Genomic DNA, 20,518 nt, shown 5'->3' with positions numbered 1-20,518 from the left:
CACTGGTCAGTTAAATTAAAAACCTGTTAGGGTGGGGAAGCTTAAAAAATTATACATATGCCAAAAACACCTGAATAGGAATCTGACAAGGCTTTAAAGCTAACTTCTGCTTTACAGAGGATGTGGGGAAGAGAGAAGAAAAATGACACCATGAGTGATCAAACAGACAATGCCAAACAGCAGGACAGCTCCAGAATGACAGACCTAAGAGACACCACGACAGATGGAGCAAAATACAATGGAACCCTCCTTGGACCCCAATCCAAGCAAACCAACCAAGATAATTAGTAAACTGAATATGGGCCAGAGTACTATATGATAATAACAGAATTGTTGGTTAACAGTATTAACATCACTATGGTTATGTAGGAAAATGCCCGTATTTTTACGGGCAAATGCCCATATTTGCAAGCTAAAATATGTAGGAATAAAATGATGTCTGGAATTTTTTAATATCAGGAAAAAAGGTAATAGAAAAACAGAAGAGATTAAGCAAGTGTGACAAATCTTATACTAACTGAAACTGTGAGAGAGGTATATGGGGAAGTTTTTTTTTAACTGATATAAAACTTACATACCATAAAATCACCTTTTTAAAGTATACAATTCAGCGGGTTTTAGTATATTTACAAAGCTGTTCAACCATTATCACTAATTCCACAATATTTTCATCATACCAGAAAGAAATCCTGTACCCATAAACAGTTACTCCCCATTCTCCCTGCCCCCCAGGCCCTAGCACCACTAATCTACTTTGTCTCAGTGGACTTGCCTGTTCTGTACCTACAGATTCACCTTCAGATAAATGGATAAATGGATTCACCTTCAGATAAATGTGGCTTTCTGAGTCTGTCTTCTTTCACTCAGCATGCTTTCAAGGGTCATCCTATTACAACAGGTATCAGTACTTCACTCCTTTTTATGGCTGAACAACACTCCACTGTATGGACATACTGCATTTTATTTATCCATATATCAGCTGATGGCGATCTGAGTTGTCTCCACTTTCTGGCTACTCTGACTAATGCTGCTATGAACATTCATGTACACAAGTTTTAGTGTTGACACACGTTTTCATTTCTCTTAGGTGTATGCCTAGGACTTGCTGAGTCATAGGGTAATGCTACGTTTAATGTTTTGAGGAACCGTCAAACTATCTTCCACAGCAGCAGCACCATTTTACATCCCGACGAGCAATGGATGAGCGTCACAGTTTCCAACCAATGCTTGCTATTTCCCATCTCCTTGATTCTAGTAATTCCAGTGGGTGTGAATTGATCTCTCCTGGTTTTGAATTTCCCTGATGATTACAGCTGTTGGGCATCTTCTCATGTGTCTATTGGCCATCTGTACAACTTCTTTATAGAAATGTCTACTGAACAGCCTCTGCCATTTACAGTACTGGGTTATTTGTCTTTTTATTGAGCTGTAACACTTCTGTACATATTCTGGATGCTGCTCCCTGATCATATACATATGATTTGCAAACATATTCTCCCATCTTTGGGTTGTCTTTTCACTGTCTCAAAAGTGTCTTTTGAAGTACAGAAGTTTTCAATTTTGAATAAGCCCAATTTGTCTTACTTTCTTTCATTTCTTGTGTGAGGAGTTAATCTAGTCTACTTTCATACATATACATTTTTCATCAAGAGAAATACAAACATCCCGTAAAAATTTTAACTTAGGAACAAAAATGACTGCTGACAAGAATACAAAGTAATTGGTAGGGGAAATATGACAGGTGTATTAGAAACAGCCTCCTTGTCTTGAACATGAAGTGTGCTGTGACCATCAGACAGCATGGTTTCCACAGGAAAGGAGATTTCAGCTTAATCAGTATGGATAATTAAGAGATTGATTAAGAGATCCTTTCCTATAGAAGTATTAATGGTATTCCTATAGAATAACATGGTATTAATAGGTAAGTGCCAAACCAAAGCATTTTCAGTTTATAGTATCATAGTTTAAGATAAACACTGGTCCAAAGACCAAAAAATAAGAAAGGAGATTAAAACTGTACGATATCACTTATATGTGGAATCTAAAAAATACAACAAACTAATGAATATAACAAAAAAGAAGCAGACTCACAGACAAAGAGAAAAAAACTAGTGGTTACCGGTGGGGAGAGAGGAAGGGGAGGGGCATTACAGGAGTGGGGATTAAGAGGAACCAACTATTAGGTATAAAATAAGCTACAAAAATATATTGTACAACATGGGGAATATAGCCAATATTTATAATATTTTATAATAAATGGAGTATAACCTTTAAAAATTGTGAATCACCATACTACACACCTGTAACTTCTGTAATTTTGTACATCAACTATACTTCAATTATAAAAAGATTTTTAAAAAGGAAATTAAAATATATACAATAAGGAATGATTTCTAATAGTTTAGTACCTCGCTCCTGCTCCAGTGGTGAAATCCCATCAGAAGGATCTTGGCTCTGAAAAGGTTTTGCAGCTCTAACATGCTCCTCTTCCGTTCTTCCTCTATCACTTTGAAAAGCTGACTCTTTGAGGACAGCACCTGACAAATGTTGACCTTCTGTCTGATTCTTTTTCTTAGAGATAGAACTTTTAAATTAGGAAACAGAATAATAATGAAATATTAGTTATCTTAGGTGTATCTATAAAATATCCTTTAATCAGTTATTTCTTAAAAAGAAAAAATGGATACAGTGAAAAGAAACATTTCTGGGACCAGCCAGGCGTCCTGCGAACAATACCATCATTTTGGGTCCAGTGACGTACATCTACCGAAGTCAAATATATTGCTACTCTGCCTCTCAAGTGATAAGAGGCAGAGTTTTCTTCTTTCCCAAGTAAGTATCTGTGAATCTACCCCATCTAGAGAAAACCTCGGCTTTTCAAAAAACAAGACAGACTTAAAGGATACTACTGTATATTTGCCAAATAGCTACTGCTCGGAACTACAAACGCTTTGAAGCTGTACTTTAGCCCCTGCCACTGTTCTATCATCATCTTCCATTTGCCTCTGTTGTTTCTATGGATGGAAAGGTTCTTCCTTAAAGGCAACTTTCCACCCAACCTACTGCAAAAGCTCTTGAGTCTGTCCCCGCTCACCACAGCTATTTCACCAGCAGATGGAACTTCAGGAAAAAGCTGCTAAATGCAACAAATTCATCATGTGACAAACCCAGGGCCAGACTTCAATCTGGCCAGGATGAATTAAATGAAAATGGCTCTTACACAGACTCCAAGTCCTAACCCTCTGCCCCTGAGGCAAACTCTAACTTTCCTCCCAGTTTCTCCACCTCTTTATTGCGGCTGTAATACACAGAGAGTCAATCACTTAATCCAAAGGTGCATATGCAGGCAGGTATAGGAAAGCTTCACCCCAATCAAACAGAAGTAAGTAAAACAGAGGGCAGAGGGGACTTCCCTGGTGGCGCAGTGGTTAAGAATCCGCCTGCCAATGCAGGGGACACAGGTTCAAGCCCAGGCCCAGGAAGATGCCACATGCCGCACAATAACTAAGCCCGTGTGCCACAACTACTGAGCCTGTGCTCTAGAGTGCGTGAGCCACAACTACTGAATCCATGTGCCACAACTATTGAGCCTGTGCTATAGCACCTGCGAGCCACAACTACTGAGCCCATGCGCCTACAGCCCATGCTCTGCAATAAGAAAAGCCACTGCAATGAGAAGCCCGCGCACCGCAATGAAGAGTAGCCCCTGCTCGCCGCAACTAGAGGAAGCCCGCGCAAAGCAACTGAAGACCCAACGCATCCAAAAATAAAATTAATTAATTAATTTTTTAAAAAAAACAAAAGACAAAAGCCAGGGGCGGGTGGAAAGGCTATAAATGGATACAAAGTCACGTGGTAGAGGAAACAGAAAAAGAGGTGTGGTGGGGTGGTACACAGCAAAGGAAACGACAGGATGAAAAGGCAGCCTACTGAATGGGAGTCATATACCTAATAAGGGACTAACTTCCAAAATATACAAAGAACTCATACAACTCAATAGCAAAAACACAAACAACCTGATTAAAAAATGGGCTAAAGACCTGAATAGACATTTTTCCAAAGACATGGAGCTGGCCAACAGGTACATGAAAAGATGCTCAACACTGCTAATCACCAGGGAAATGCAAATCAAAACCACAATGACGGACTACCCTGGTGGCACAATGGTTAAGAATCTGCCTGCCAATGCAGGGGACACGAGTTCGAGCCCTGGTCTGGGAAGATCCCACATGCTGCGGAGCAACTAAGCCTGTGAGCCACAACTACTGAGCCTGCACTCTAGAGCCCGTGCTCTGCAACAAGAGAAGTCACCAAAATAAGAAGCCTGCGCGCCACAACGAAGAGTAGCCCCCGCTCGCCGCAACTAGAGAAAAAGCCCGTGCACAGCAAAGAAGACCCGACGCAGCCAACAGATAAATAATTAAAAATAAATAAATAAATAAAACCACAATGAGTATCACCTCACACCTGTCAGAATGGCTATCATCAAAAAGACAACAAACAGCAAGTGTTGATGAGGATGTGGAGAAAAGGGAACCCTCCTACACTGTTGTGGGAATGTAAATTGGTGCAGCCGCTATAGAAAACAGCAAGAAGGTTCCTCAAAAAATTAAAAATAGAACTACTATATGATACAGCAATTCCACTCCTGGGTATTTATCCAAAAATGAAAACACTAACTGGAAAAGATACATGCACCTCTATGTTCACTGGAGCACTATTTACAATTGCCAAGATATGGAAGCAACCTAAGTGCCCATCAACAGATGAACAAGGAAAATGTAGTGTGTGTGTGTGTGTGTGTGTGTACACACACACACAATGGAATAGCACTTGGCCATAAAAAAAATGAAATCTTGTCATTCACAACAGATGAATCTAGAGGGTATTAAGCTTAGTGAAGTAAGTCAGACAGAGAAAGATAGATACTGTACGATCTTGTTTATAAGTGGAATCTAAAAACACACAAACAAAAAAACCGAGCTCATAGATACAGAGAGCAAACTGGTGGTTCCCAGAGGCAGGGGTGGGGGGAGAAATGGGTAAAGGGGGAAAAAAGGTATAAACTTCCAGTTATAAAATAAGTCCTGAAGGATGTAATGTACAGCATGGTGACTGTAGTTAATACTGTATTGTACATTTGAAAGTTGCTAAGAGAGTAGATCTTAAAAGCTCTCCTCACAAGAAAAAAAATTTTTTTGTAACTCCGTAAGGTGACATGTTAACGAGACATATGGTGGTGACATTTCCCAAATGTATATCAACATCAAATTAAGCTGTACACCTAAAACTAATATAATGTTACATGTCAATTATATCGCAAATAAATAAATAAAATGAGAATATGAGGAAACAAAAAGACAATAAAGGTTTCTATGTAACATATTTTTAAGAAAAGGGGTGGTGGTGGGGGAAGCAAGATGGTAAAATGAAATAAAGAAGTCAGGACATTTAGTTAATTTTCATATCTTAAACCTCCCCCTGCCACTCCCCACCCCTCGAAAGACATGTAGTGTGACCATTAAAACTTTAGGACAACAGAGACAGTTGAGGGCACTCTAAATTAAACACCACCATCACTCCCCCTCAAAACTCGACTTCCTCAAACCTACAGCTATCACTGTTTTTACTGGCCCATCAACATTTTTCAAATTAAATCTTAAGCAAAAGTCTTTCAGGCAACCATCCCAGACAGCCCTCCACTTCTGCTCCCCAACCCACCCACGTACATCAGCAGTGCCAACACGACCCTGTGCACCCAGGAAGAAGGCTCTTCTCCAGATTAAGGCCTAAGAAACGCCTGTGCAGAGTGGAGTGGCCAAGAACACCACACTGAACACCTGGCACTTACCAAAGACCCCAGCCTGCCCGCCAGGCTGTGTGCTCCCCACCTCTGATCTCTGTTCCTCCACTCCTCTCCTCTCCTCTCCTCTCCCCTCCTCTCCTCCACCTACCGGCCCCTTGAGAACCCGCCTTCCCAAGTGGTCATCATGCTTACAGTCTTGCTTCCCAGCAGTCTATTCTTCACTGGTAGCCAGAGGGGGCTAATCATATCAGAGTTGAGATGGAACCCTTGGTGGGTTTCCCACCTCACCCGGAGTCAGAAGCTTTGCCCACCCCATGCTCCTTCCTGCTCATGGACACACCAGGGATGCTCTCACTCAGTGCCCTCCCGCTGCTGCACCCTCCCCCTGAAAGGCTCCTCCTCCTGAGGCCAACTGGGCTGACTCTCTCCTTCAAGTCTCTGCTCTGAACTCACACCTCCTCAAGGAGACTCACAATGACAACACCTTTCATCCCTCCTAACTTCCCTCCTTATCATGTTCTGTTTTTTCCTATCACTTTTTCTCTTCTAATATACTATAAAACTGGTGTATTTTGGTGTCTTTTTGTGTAATGTCTGTTTTGTCCACTGCTATTTCCCAAGCCCTTGGAGAGGTAGCTGGCACACAGCAGGCACTCAGTCAAAAACACATGTTGACTGAAATTGAAACTGTGATTAACAATCTTCTAACAAACAAAAGCCCAGGACCAGATGGCTTCACAGGCGAATTCTATCAGACTTTTAGAGAAAAGCTAACACCTATGCTTCCCAAACTCTTCCAAAATACAGCAAAGGGAGGAACACTCCCAAACTCATTATACGAGGCCACCATCACCCTGATACCAAAACCAGATGAAGATCTCACAAAAAAGAAAACTACAGGCCAATATCGCTGATGAACATAGATGCAAAAGTCCTGAACAAAATACTAGCAAACAGAATCCAACAGCACATTAAAAGGATCATACACCATGATCAAGTGGGGTTTATCCCAGGAATGCAAGGGTTCTTCAATATATGCAAGTCAATCAATGTGATACACCATATTAACAAATTGAAGGAGAGAAACCATATGATGATCTCAACAGATCAGGAAGAGCTTTTGACAAAATTCAATACCCATTTATGATAAAAACTTTCCAGAAATTAGGCATAGAGGGAACCTACCTCAACATAATAAGGGTCATATATGACAAACCCACAGCCAACATCATTCTCAATGGTGAAAAACTAAAACCATTTCCTCTAAGATCAGGAACAAGACAAGGTTGCCACTCTCACCACTGTAATTCAACATAGTTTTGGAAGTTTTAGCCACAGCAATCAGAGAAGAAAAACAAGGAATACAAATTGGAAAAGAAGAAGTAAAACTGTCGCTGCAGATGACGTAATACTATACACAAAGAACCCTACAGATGCTACCAGAAAACTACTAATCAATTAATTTGGTAGAGTAGCAGGATGCAAAATTAATGCACAGAAATCTCCTGCATTCTTACACACTAATGATGAAAAATCTGAAAGTGAAATTAAGGAAACACTCCCATTTACCATTGCAACAAAAAGAATAAAACACCTAGGAATAAACCTACCTAAGGAGACAAAAGACCTGTATGCAGAAAACTAAAAGACACTGATGAAAGAAATTAAAGATGATACAAACAGATGGAAAGTTATACTATGCCCTTGGATTGGAAGAATCAACATTGTGAAAATGACTATACTACCCAAAACAATCTACAGATTCAATGCAATCCCTATCAAACCACCAATGGCATTTTTCACAGAACTAGAACAAAAAATTGCACAATTTGCATGGAAACACAAAGACCCCGAATAGCCAAAACAATCTTGAGAAAGAAAAACAGAACTGGAGGAATCAGGCTCCCGGACTTCAGACTATACTACAAAGCTACAGTAATCAAGACAGTATGGTACTGGCACAAAAACAGAAATAAAGATCAATGGAACAGGACAGAAAGCCCAGAGATAAACCCACGCACCTATGGTCACCTTATCTTTGATAAAGGAGGCAAGAATAGACAATGAAGAAAAGACAGCCCCCTCAATAAGTGGTGCTGGGAAAACTGGACAGCTACATGTAAAAGAATGAAATTAGAACACTCCCTAACACCATACACAAAAATAAACTCCAAATGGATTAAAGACCTAAAGCAAAGGAGACCATAAGCAAGACAAAAAGACAGCCCTCAGAATGGGAGAAAATATTGGCAAATGAAGCAACTGACAAAAGGTTAATCTCCAAAATATACATGCAGCTCAATATCAAAAAAAACCAACAACCCAATCCAAAAATGGACAGAAGACCTAAACAGACATTTCTCCAATGAAGATATACAGACTGCCAACAAACACATGAAAGGATGCTCAACATCACTAATCATTAGACAAATGCAAATCAAAACTACAATGAGGTATTACCTCACATCAGTCAAAATGGCCATCATCAAAAAATCTACAAACAGGGCTTCCCTGGTGGCGCAGTGGTTGAGGGTCCGCCTGCCGATGGAGGGGACACGGGTTCGTGCCCCGGCCAGGGAGGATCCCACATGCCGTGGAGCGGCTGGGCCCATGATCCATGGCCGCTGAGCCTGCGCGTCCGGAGCCTGTGCTCCGCGATGGGAGAGGCCACAACAGTGAGAGGCCCGCGTAATGCAAAAAAAAAAAAAAAAAAAAAAATCTACAAACAATAAATGCTGGAGAGGGTGTGAACCCTCTTGCACTGTTGGTGGGAATGTAAATTGATACAGCCATTATGGAGAACAGTATGGAGGTTCCTTAAAAAACTAAAAATAAAACTACCATATGACCCAGAAATCCCATTACTGGGCATATACCCTGAGAAAACCATAATTCAAAAAGAGTCATGTACCAAAATGTTCATTGCAGCTCTATTTACAATAGCCCAGAGATGGAAACAACCTAAGTGTCCATCATCGGATGAATGGATAAAGAAGATGTGGCACATATATACAATGGAATATTACTCAGCCATAAAAAGAGATGAAATTGAGCTATTTGTAATGAGGTGGATAGACCTAGAGTCTGTCATACAGAGGGAAGTAAGTCAGAAAGAGAGAGACAAATACCGTATGCTAACACATATATATGGAATTTAAAAAAAAAAAAAAGTCATGAAAAACCTAGGGGTGAAACAGGAATAAAGACACAGACTTACTAGAGAATGGACTTGAGGCTATGGGGAGAGGGAAGGGTAAACGGTGACAAAGCGATAAAGAGGCATGGACATATATACACTACCAAACGTAAGGTAGATAGCTAGTGGGAAGCAGCCGCATAGCACAGAGAGATCAGCTCGGTGCTTTGTGACCGCCTGGAGGGGTGGGATAGGGAGGGTGGGAGGGAGGGAGACGCAAGCGGGAAGAGATATGGGAATATATGTATATATGTAACTGATTCATTTTGTTGTGAAGCTGAAACTAACATACCATTGTAAAGCAATTATACTCCAATAAAGATGTTAAAAAAAAAAAAAAATCTACAAACAGGGCTTCCCTGGTGGCGCAGTGGTTGAGAGTCCGCCTGCCGATGCAGGGGACACGGGTTCGTGCCCCGGCCAGGGAGGATCCCACATGCCGCGGAGCGGCTGGGCCCATGATCCATGGCCGCTGAGCCTGCGCGTCCGGAGCCTGTGCTCCGCGATGGGAGAGGCCACAACAGTGAGAGGCCCACGTAATGCAAAAAAAAAAAAATCTACAAACAATAAATGCTGGAGAGGGGGTGAACCCTCTTGCACTGTTGGTGGGAATGTAAATTGATACAGCCATTATGGAGAACAGTATGGAGGTTCCTTAAAAAACTAAAAATAAAACTACCATATGACCCAGAAATCCCATTACTGGGCATATACCCTGAGAAAACCATAATTCAAAAAGAGTCATGTACCACAACGTTCACTGCAGCTCTATTTACAATAGCCAGGACATGGAAGCAACCTAAGTGTCCATCGACAGACGAATGGATAAAGAAGATGTGGCACATATACACAATGGAATATTACTCAGCCATAAAAAGAAACAAAACTGAGTTACTTGTAGTGAGGTGGATGGACCTAGAGTCTGTCATACAGAGTGAAGTAAGTCAGAAAGAGAAAAACAAATACCGTATGCTAACACATATATACGGAATCTAAAAAAAAAAAAAATGGTTCTAATGAACCTAGGGGCAGGACAGGAATAAAGACACAGATGTAGAGACTGGACTTGAGGACATGGGGAGAGGGAAGGGTAAGCTGGGACGAAGTGAGAGAGTAGCACTGACATATATACACTACCAAATGTAAAATAGATAGCTAGTAGGAAGCAGCTGCATGGCTCAGGGAGATCAGCTTGGTACTTCACGACCACCTAGAGGGGTGGGATAAGAGGGTGGGAGGGAGATGCAAGAGGGAGGGGATATGGGGATATACATATGCATATAGCTGATTCATTTTGTTATACAGCAGAAACTAACACAACACTGTAAAGCAATTATACTCCAATAAAGATGTTAAAAATAAATAAAACGAAAACAAAAAACACACGTTGAGAAAATGAATACACAGAGTTAACATATTTAACATACAGAAAGTGCTTATATCTAAACGTCATCAAGAGGTAATTCACAACAAAAATATAAGTAATGAATAAACATTAAATTATGTTCGATCCCATAAATCCTCGATTATGAATTCAAACAGAATACTTTAAGACTGCCTGTAATACCGCCATCGAGACATAACCACCATTTACATTTTGGTGTAAAGCCTTCCAGACTTTCTTCTATTCACTTAGGCATGTGTATAAATTCTTTTACTTCTAAAATTGAGGATCGGGGCTTCCCTGGTGGCATAGTGGTTAAGAATCTGCCTGTTAATGCAAGAGACATGGGTTTGAGCCCTGGTTGGGGAAGATCCCACATGCCGCAGAGCAACTAAGTCCATGTGCCACAACTACTGAGGCTGTGCTTTAGAGCCTGCGAGCCACAACTACTGAAGTCCGTGCACCTACAGCCCATGCTCCGCAACAAGAGAAGCCACCACAATGAGAAGCCCATGCACCACAAAGAAGAGTAGCCCCCACTCACTGAAACTAAAGAAAGCCCAGCAACAAGGACCCAATGAAGGAAGGAGGGAGAGAGGGAGGGAGGGAGGGAGGGAAGGAGGAAGAAAGGAAAAAAGAAAGAAATAAATTAATTAATTAATTAAAAATTGAGGATACAAAATAACACCACCAAATGTCAGGGAGGGCTCAGAGAAGCAGGCATTCTCATGCACATCTTCTAACGGGAATGCAAACTGGTACAAACCTTCCAAAGAGCAACGTGGTAATCCGCAGTGGTGTTTAAAATTAAATATTCTTAACTCAGCTATTTTGATCCTAGGATTTTATCTGAATAAAATAACCTACTAGATGCAAAATGTATGTATAAATAAGGAAGTTCACTAAATTTATAATAGTAAAATTCCAATCATCTAAGTGCCTAACATGGTGCAGCCATTAACATTATGATACATACCTACATTAATTGTAATGGAAAGATGACACAATCATTAATTTTTAAAAGTTATAAACAGTATGTACAGTTTAATCCTATTATTGTTAAAAAATTAATACATATGTACATGTGCATAGAAAATAGTCTAGCAGACTAAATAAAAAGATAATCAATGTCTTACTGGGATGACAGGCCTTTGTTGTCTGCCTTATAATTGCCTGTATTTTATAATTTTTTCAATGAGCATGTATTACTCTTGGAATCAGAAAAAGATTTTGAAAGACTAAAACTGTTTGCGATTAATATCATACAAAGAAAACTGTTAAAATTCTTATAAACGATCAGAGACACAATCACACGTTCATTTTCCACAAGACTACGTGAGACTCGCTCTTAACACAGTGAAAGCAAGATGAAGTAAGAACTCACTCATCATCCGGGAAGACAAGCTGTAACCTCTCTCTTGGTTCAGCTTCACTCTGGCTACTGGGAGATGACTCTGATGGAATTGAAAACTTCCCTTCCACTAAATAAGACGCGTGGACATCAGAATTCCTACACACAAAAATTTTGTTTTAATTGTTAATAACTAAATTATACACATTTAAAATTCACCATGACATAGGACTGTATGACTGTAAAACCAACCACCAGGGGGTAAAAACAAATAGGGTCCCCAATGTTCAAAACCACCACCTTATGTGCAAAGCACTGAAAACCTGTGCAGCAGCAGAATGTGTGTATTAAACAAGAGAGTTGTGGAAATCTTAAAGCCAAAAGTTTTTAAAGAGTTAATCCAACCCCTTCATTCCAAAGGTAAAGATGGTGCTCCATACAGAATGTTTAGGTTAGGAGGACGGGAAAGTGGTTAGATATTCAGGCATAGGTAAACTTTACAAGTTACACAAGATGAGTGAACTATACACATCACATTTGGGGGTGTAGCTCAAATCACCAGCCACCAGGAGTCTGAACTAATAAAAGCCAATACACCACGGACAGAAAGACCATTGGTAAGCCAAAAGGTCACTGGCGTTCAATCCCAAACCTACCCACCCACCACTGATAAGCGACTGAACAGGAAAGAGATGGTTTTATCTTCTATGTTGATTTTATATAAATGGTCATCTGCCTCAGATAAAGCTAAAGCTCAAGCTTGGCAGAAAAATTTCACAGAAGTATCAGTATATAGTAGGCTTTAAGAATCTAAAAAAAATCATCTGTTCAAACAATTCTTACCTGTTATCAGTGCTGGATCTATTTCTAGCAAGCGTTGAAACAGCAACAGGCAAGCCAAGATTTGAAGAAAGAGTGACATTTTCCAAAATCTCACTATTACCACCAAGTAATGAATTGGTTAAAAAGCTTGGAAATGACTCATCAGCTATACCTCGAAAATCTTCCATCTCACTGCAACAATAAAAGTATTCTTATAAATCATATATTACCATAAAACTTTTTCAAACGATTAAGAGTACAAGTCCCATAAATCTTAGAAAATTGATAAAATCCTTTTTTTGGAACAGCTCTAAGAGGGGATACTATAGCTGAGAATATAAACATCAAACTATCTTCTTATAATTAACGTAATAATGAAACAACAGCTTAATTTACTCTTGGATTCTGAATTTATCGAATAAAGAATCGAAGAACGCACAACACTAATGGCATATACAGACAATTTCTGGACGTCATACAAGCTGGGCACACATTCTAACAGGGAATAGAATAAATAGAACTAGCAAAATCTAGTCCCTGATTTCAAAGATTAAGGATGAGTAAATGGTTTAAAAACTGAATCTAGGGACTTCCCTGATGGCGCAGTTGTTAAGAATCCGGCTGTCAATGCATGGGACATGAGTTCAATCTCTGGCCGGGGAAGATCCCACATGCCTTGAAGCAACTAAGCCCCCATGCCACAACTACTGAGCCCGAGTGCTGCAACTACTGAGCCCATGCTACACAACAAGAGAAGCCACTGCAATGAGAAGCCCTGCACCACAACGAAGAGTAGCCCCTGCTCGCCGAAACTAGAGAAAGCCTGCACGCAGCAACGAAAACCTGACGCAGCCAAAAAATTCAACAAACAAATAAATAAAGTGAGTCTACAGCATTCCCTGGTGGTCCAGTGGTTAGGACTCAGTGCTTTCACTGCCAAGGGCCCGGGGTTCAATCCCTGGCCAGGGAACTAAGATCTCACAAGCTGTGTGGTGCAGCCAACAACACCAAAAAAAAAGTGAGTCTGTTCAAAGAAAAAATTTAAGTTACATAAAGTATATTTGGGGACTTCACTGGTGGCACAGTAGTTAAGAATCCGCCTGCCAACACAGGGGACAAGGGTTCAATCCTGGTCTGGGAAGATCCCACATGCCGTGGAGCAACTAAGCCGATGTACCACAACTACTGAGCCTGCATGCCACAACTACTAAACCCCACGAACCTAGAGCCAGTGCTCCACAAGGAGACAAGCCACCACGATGAAGAGTAGCCCCCGCCTGCGCAACTAGAGAAAGCCCACACGTAGCAAAGAAGACCCAACGCAGCCAAAAATAAATAAATAAAGATAAAAATAAGGTATATTTGGCATATGGACAAGGCAAAAATGGTAAAAGTGGAGCACAAAGGCTAAGTCTGGAAAACACTGGCACAGTCTGTACTACTAATAGAGAACCTACAGTGCATGCTGGCCACTCATTCAATGGACCCTGATCTCAGAACTCAGGACACATTACTCAATTTTAAAAATATTTCAGAGTGCTTATCATGTAAGGGCTGTGTGGAATTCAGTGAAGAAAATAATTAAATCAGGAAAGACTCAAGAAATGAGAGGATATTGGCCCTATACCTTGAAGAATGAGCAGGACATTTCAGGCAAAGTATGAGATAAGAGGGCTTTTAAAGGTGACAAATAAACATAAGCAATGGTGGAAAATTAAAATTTATTGCATACCTACTACCTTAACTCACTTATCCTCATTTTACAAAAGAAGAAACAAACTCAGAGACTAAACTAGCTAAACTGACCCAAGTTTGTGCAATTAGTAAGATTTGCGCCCAGGTATGACTTCAAACTCTGCTCTAAGTGCTGAGGGTGTGGTGGCCATAGCAGGTGCTCCACCATATTCGGGCAACGGGTGAGTAAAACCACAGAGTCAGATCCTACAAGCCTTAAATGGTGTATTAGGAAGTCTGGCCTGATCCCATCAGCTGAAAGCAGAAGAAGGGAGAGGGCTTAGCGCCTGGACAGATATTCTAAGAGCTGCCACTACTGATGAGACGGACAACAATGCAGGACTGTCTGGGGTCGGTGGCAAATCACTGACGTGTGAGTTTAGACATTATGGGCTAATTTACTCTACAAAGTAGGACAAGCCTTAAGACCACTAGAAACCTACTTAACTTACCTGATCACAGATGAAGGATCCACACTTCTGGCAGAAGCCAAGCCCTCCCATTCCAACACCCACCTCGCCTCCTCGACACTGCTGCATCTCTCGGGGCAGTCCTCCCCATGAGCACAAGAAGCCTTCCTTGACCTCAGCCCTGCAAACCCCCCACAGCTACCGCCACCTATATCCGCACTACCTCTACCACCCAGACCTCCAACACGAGTCACTACCGGCCACCCAGCTCCACCCCTCATCCAAGCCCACTCCCAGCTGGCTTCCGTCCCACCGCCCCACCAAGGGCTTGTCAACATCACCACTGATCTCCCTGTTGCCAAACCCATAACCCCACGGTCAATTTTCAGTCCTCCTTGTCTTGGACCTAACAGAATCGAATTCATACTCCTCCTTCACAGAAGTCCTTTCTTCACCTGGTTTCCAAAGCACCGCTGTCGGCTCTTCCTCCTCCTTCTCTCCTGGACCTCCACACAGCGAGGGCTCCAGGGCTGGCTCCTGGGTCTCCTCCATCTACCCAGCCTCTCTGGATGAGTGCCCTCAGTTTGAAAGTTTTAAATCCCATATGAAACTTGTATTCCAGCCTGGGTCTCTCCCCTGAACCTCAGATGTTCAACTACCTACCTGACATTTTCACTTAGGTATCTAACAAGCACCTAAAACTCAATCTTGATTCCATCTCACTGCAACCCCCTCAAGAAAAGCCTGCTCTTCAATCTTCCCCACAGAGAAAACGACAAGTCCATTCTCTAGTTGCTCAGATCAAACCATCAGTGTGCAATCCCTCAGCAAATCCCAATGGCTACACCACAACCATATAACCAGAACCTGCCATTTCTCACGACTCCTGGTTGCTACCGCCATGGTCAAGACACACCCTCTCCGACCGGGACCCTCCCTGCAAGACCCTCTATCTTCCTCCCCAGACTACCCTCCACACACTCAGGTTACCCAGTCAAACACGCCAAACACTCACTGCTTAGCTCAGAACACTCCACTGGCTTCCCATCGCACTGAGAAAGTCAGTCTTGCTGGCAACGGGGGACTAAGTAACTCTGACCTGGGACCTCCTGCTCCTCTCCTTTGCGCCTTCCACCCCAGCCACTCTGACCTTGCTGCCGTCCCTGGAACCCACGGAGGCTCCTGTGCCTTCAATTCTTTCAGGTCTTTGTGTAAATGTCCACTTTCCCACCAGCGTGTACAGTCAGGCTCGGCATGCCAATCTCCTTGCCCTGCTTCCTTTTTTCTGTAGTGCTATATAGTTCACCAGTTTAACTATATTCCCCACGCCACGTTAGAATTTAAGTGCCATGAGGGCAGGGACTTGACCTGTTTTACCAGTGAATCTAGAGCAGTGCCTTGCACAGAGTAGACCCTCAATAAATTTGCTGAATGAATGAAGATTTTCAAACTGGGTCAAACCCAGCAAACTTATCACCAGCTATCACGTAAGCACCATCCTCTCAGACCACAGCCCAGTGTTTTCCTCTCTTTGACATGTCTAACTATCTACATTTCCTCTTCTCGATTTCTACAAACACTTTCAAACTCTCTCACACCAGGACACAGGAGGTGGAAAACCTATCCCCACCCTTCCTTTGCACCCCTGCACCACCTTCTCACCTCCTTTTCACAGCCAAGCATCTCACCTGACAGCCTCCCCTTCCATGTTAGAGACACCCAGGATCCTGACCTCAGCTCCGTCACGCAGTGCACATCTTATACAGACAAATTTCAAACTCAAATGCCTTCAGGAACACGCACCGTCAGACAACAGGAAAATACAGACTCCACCTGAACCCATCTAAACACAGTAAAAACACTGTTGCCAATCAAAACACATCTAGTGGAGTCTATTCCTAAAGGCAAAACAGGCCTTGTCTAAAACAATCCCTGAGTCATTCTACATCTTTCTGACTCTACTACCATCCTACCCTACTGAAAAACCTCCTAACCAGTCTTCACAGTCCAATTCTTGCCACTCTACAATTAATTCTCCACATGGCAATCAAAGGGATCGTAAACCATAAGCCAAGTACCATACTCTTCCTGAAAACTTCAGTGAGCCACCTCATCTGCACACCCCAGCCTCACTCACCCCATAACGGCTTTTCTGTTCCTATAATACTGAAGCCCATCCCCACCTCGGGGCCTAGAATACTATTCTAGATGTCTGTACAGCTAGCTCCTTCCTGACATTCACCTCAATTCAAAGCTCACCTTCTAAGAGAGTTGATCCCTTATCGTGAAGTCAAATGTACCCTAGAGTCCATGGTCATTTTTATTTCTGCCAGCACTGATCACTGTCTGTTTTTGTATTTGTCTTCTTCCACTAAAAAGATTTCTCCCTAAGAGCAGAAACTTTGCCTATCTGTCCATCAATCTTTAAACTCCTGCACAGGGGACTTCCCTGGTGGTCCAGTGGCTAAGACTCTGCACTCTAAATGCAGGAGGCCCGGGTTTGATCCCTGGTCAGAGAACTAGATCCCGCATGCTGCAACTATGACCCGGTGAAGCTAAATATATAAATAAATAAATATTTTTAAAAAATGAAATAGGGCTTCCCCGGTGGTGCAGTGGTTGAGAATCTGCCTGCCAATGCAGGGGACACAGGTTCGAGCCCTGGTCTGGGAAGATCCCACATGCCGCGGAACAACTAGGCCCATAAGCCACAACTACTAAGCCGGCGTATCTGGAGCTTGTGCTCCGCAACAAGAGAGGCTGCGATAGTGAGAGGCCTGTGCACCGCGATGAAGAGTGGCCCCTGCTTGCCACAACTAGAGAAAGCCCACGCACAGAAATGAAGACCCAACACAGCAAAAATAATAAATTAATAAAAAATAAAATAAAATAAAATAAATTCCTACACAAGTCTTCCAAGTAGCCTCCCCACATCTAGTCTTGTAGTTACTAAGTTACTCATTCACTTAAAAATATATAATACCACATCAAAATGTATACCATCTCTTTAAGGGTTATCTCCACTTAGAAAGAATCACATCTAAGAAAATCCAGATATCAAGCAAAGATCATTCATGCAACAATCATTATCAAAAACAAACGGTGAAAGACACTCTGCCTGGCTGTGTGAAGCAACAATAAATAAGGTGGCTCCCCTCAGAAAGCTGACAATCCCTACCCACTATGATACAGTACTAAGTGCAGGAATAGAGCTTTGCTGTGGGTGCAACAGTAACACAATCCAGGGGAAGATTCCTCCAGATGTAATCTACCGCCCAGTCTCTCTTTTCCAGAAAGGACTACACTTGTTCTAAGCCATCTATGGACATGCCACATTCCTAAAGTTTTCCTAGAAGGGAAGATGCCCTAACTTCCGTCCCTATTGCATTACCCAGCCCTCCTCCTCATCTAAAACGAGGACAATACAATATTATCTTTCCTTTTACTGCACTTGAACTAAGCAGCCAGCTTTGGGATTCCTCTTGGTATGTCCTTAAAGCAGTAACTTCAAAACATCCTGCTCGAGTTCACTGATATTTAATTGCTTTAATTTCATGCCTGGATACATAAAATATCATCTGCTGTAGTTGTCGACTGGAAGCCTACGTGCACAACTGAACACACTTAAAAGTATGAGCTGTGGGAAAAAGCCAAAGTCAAACTTCCCCAACGTTCTAAGATACGCTTTACCATTAGGTAGGCATCTAGCGTAACAGTTTTCAAAGCTTACCGTAAACTGCCCTAAAAACTGGAATCCGGAGAAAAAGCTGACCTTGGAGCAGTAAAAACTCCAGTCGAATGACCTCAAAATGATAACAGCGAGTGAAAACACTGTCATGAAAACAGCTGTCCTCCAGGCGACGGCCTCGAAAGGGACCTCATGCTTCAGCGAACAAAGTCTGCCGTCGGGAAAAAACAAAAGCAAAGCGACCTCAAACACTGTCACCTTTCCCGTTTTTCCGTGAAACGACCCGCAAGAGGCCGGGAGCCACGGTGACGCGGCCGCATCCGCCGGTCAGCAGCGCGTCACCCCCGCCCGGCCCGGCCCGCGAGCGGGGAGCGCCGCGTTGGGGAGACAGGGACCAGGACCCGGACAAAAGACCCGAGACCCGGAGGCCCCGCTCTCACGGCAGCCCGACTCGCCCGCCCCGCCCCCCGGCGACCCCTCACCGAGCCCGCGACGCCGGCCGCGAGCGCCCAGCCGGCAGAAAGTCCGCGAAAGAGAGGTCCAGCGTCCAGCGCCTCTGCCAGTGCGCGTGCGCGCGTCCCCAAAAGGCGGCCGGCCGTACGGTGCGCCCCTGGGGTTTACGTCGGTTCGCCACACGGACCGAGGGGCGGGGACTCCAAGCCAGCTTTGGATTGGACGGCGCGAAGGGACGAGCCCGCTGATTGGACGAGGGCGGGCATCCCGGATTTGAAGCGGGAAGCCGCGCCCGGCCCGAAGGCGCCGCGCCTGACGCCTCGCCCACTGGAGGACGCCACGCCTCTCTTACCTGGTGCTGCAGAGCAGCGGCACTCGCCTAGAGCACAGAGAACTACTTCGGGTGGACCAGGCATCTGACACACCCCGAGTTCGGAAGTGTTGGCACTGTCCCTACGGGAGCGGATGCTGACGTGTGGTCACCTGCCGCACGTTTACACTGACAGTGCTGCGGTTAGGAAGTCATCCCCGGGGTCCGCGCTACACCAAGTCGCCCATGGGGCGCAGTAAGGTTGGTTCCGGGTGAAGAGGGGCGAGGAGATGAGACGGTACGTCCCTAATTATCTTCCTCTATTTCCCGTTCTCCTTAGGCCACGAGTCCCATCACCAACGCCTGCTCACCACGCGGTCCTAACTACTGCTTTACTGAAACCACACCTTTCACTTTTCTTGATCTCAGAATTTCTTCCCTACAGTTCCTCTTTAACAAAGTTAACTCTTTAACTGCATCCATAGAATAGCTGTTGAATGTTGACGATGCACACTTGGGACTTCAGCAGTCCCTACTCCTCATTTTAGCCTGGTAGGAAAAGACATCTGCTTATCACAACTTTCTACCTCCTCCAAAATATTGCTCAACAATCATTCCTGGATGCCCTCTTCACTCTCTTCCTTTCTGCCTTTGGAAACTCTGCATCTCTCTGCAAAAAATAAAACACCCTGGCTTCCCTGGTGGCTCAGTGGTTAAGAATCTGCCTGCCAATGCAGCGGACACGGGTTCGAGCCCTGGTCCAGGAAGATCCCACATGCCGCGGAGCAACTATGCCCATGCGCCACAACTATTGAGCCTGCACTCTAGAGCCCACGAGCCACAACTACTGAAGCCCGCGCGCCTAGAGCCCGTGCTCTGCAACGAGAAGCCACCGCAATGAGAAGCCTGCACACCGCAACGAAGAGTAGCCTATGCTCTCTGCAACTAGAGAAAAGCCCACGCGTAGCAACAAAGACCCAATGCAGCCAAAAATAAATAAATAAAACAAATAAATTTTTTTAAAAATGAATAAGACACGCACCCTTCCTTGATTCCATTTTATCACACAAAGACCACTCTGTCTCTCCTATCCTTAACTGCCTCCTTTCACACCTCATTGTCACTCATTCTGTTTCTGGCTTGGCCCTGAGTACTACTTCCACACTTGTTTTAGTTTATCAGGACTGGCCTCCCATCAAACTCAGTGATGTCTCCGCAGTTATCTTCACATCTCTTCTTGAAACCTTCCAGCCTTGGCATTTAACCACGCCTGTTCTACCTGTGTCCAAACTCAATGAACACAGATTAAATGGCGAAAATCTCAATATTTTCTGAATCTTGAAAAACAAATCAAATCCTTAGCT

At 43.3% G+C, this 20,518-nt stretch overlaps 1 protein-coding gene across 2 annotated transcripts in view; it reads right to left on the bottom strand.

Moving 5' to 3' along the window:
• Positions 1 to 18,524, bottom strand: part of CEP192 (centrosomal protein 192) — a 94,358-nt gene extending 75,834 nt beyond the window's left edge. The window contains exons 1-4 of one of the 2 annotated variants that reach the window (XM_082853458.1): positions 18,434 to 18,524; positions 12,581 to 12,751; positions 11,771 to 11,896; positions 2,409 to 2,584 (exon numbers count right to left, since the gene is read on the bottom strand). In XM_082853458.1, coding sequence (XP_082709584.1) covers positions 2,409 to 2,584; positions 11,771 to 11,896; positions 12,581 to 12,747 — 469 coding nt within the window. In that variant the 5' untranslated portion in view covers positions 12,748 to 12,751; positions 18,434 to 18,524. Of the gene's footprint in view, positions 1 to 2,408; positions 2,585 to 11,770; positions 11,897 to 12,580; positions 12,752 to 18,433 lie in introns of those variants that run through there. The other variant, XM_082853457.1, reaches the window with a different exon arrangement.
• Positions 18,525 to 20,518: the final 1,994 nt, after the last annotated feature.

The sequence above is a fragment of the Leucopleurus acutus genome, assembly GCF_964270905.1.
Source record: "Leucopleurus acutus genome assembly, chromosome: 13".
NCBI lineage: Eukaryota > Metazoa > Chordata > Mammalia > Artiodactyla > Delphinidae > Leucopleurus > Leucopleurus acutus.
Note: the sequence above shows the minus strand (reverse complement) of the source record. Positions and strands in the feature narration are given on the sequence as shown.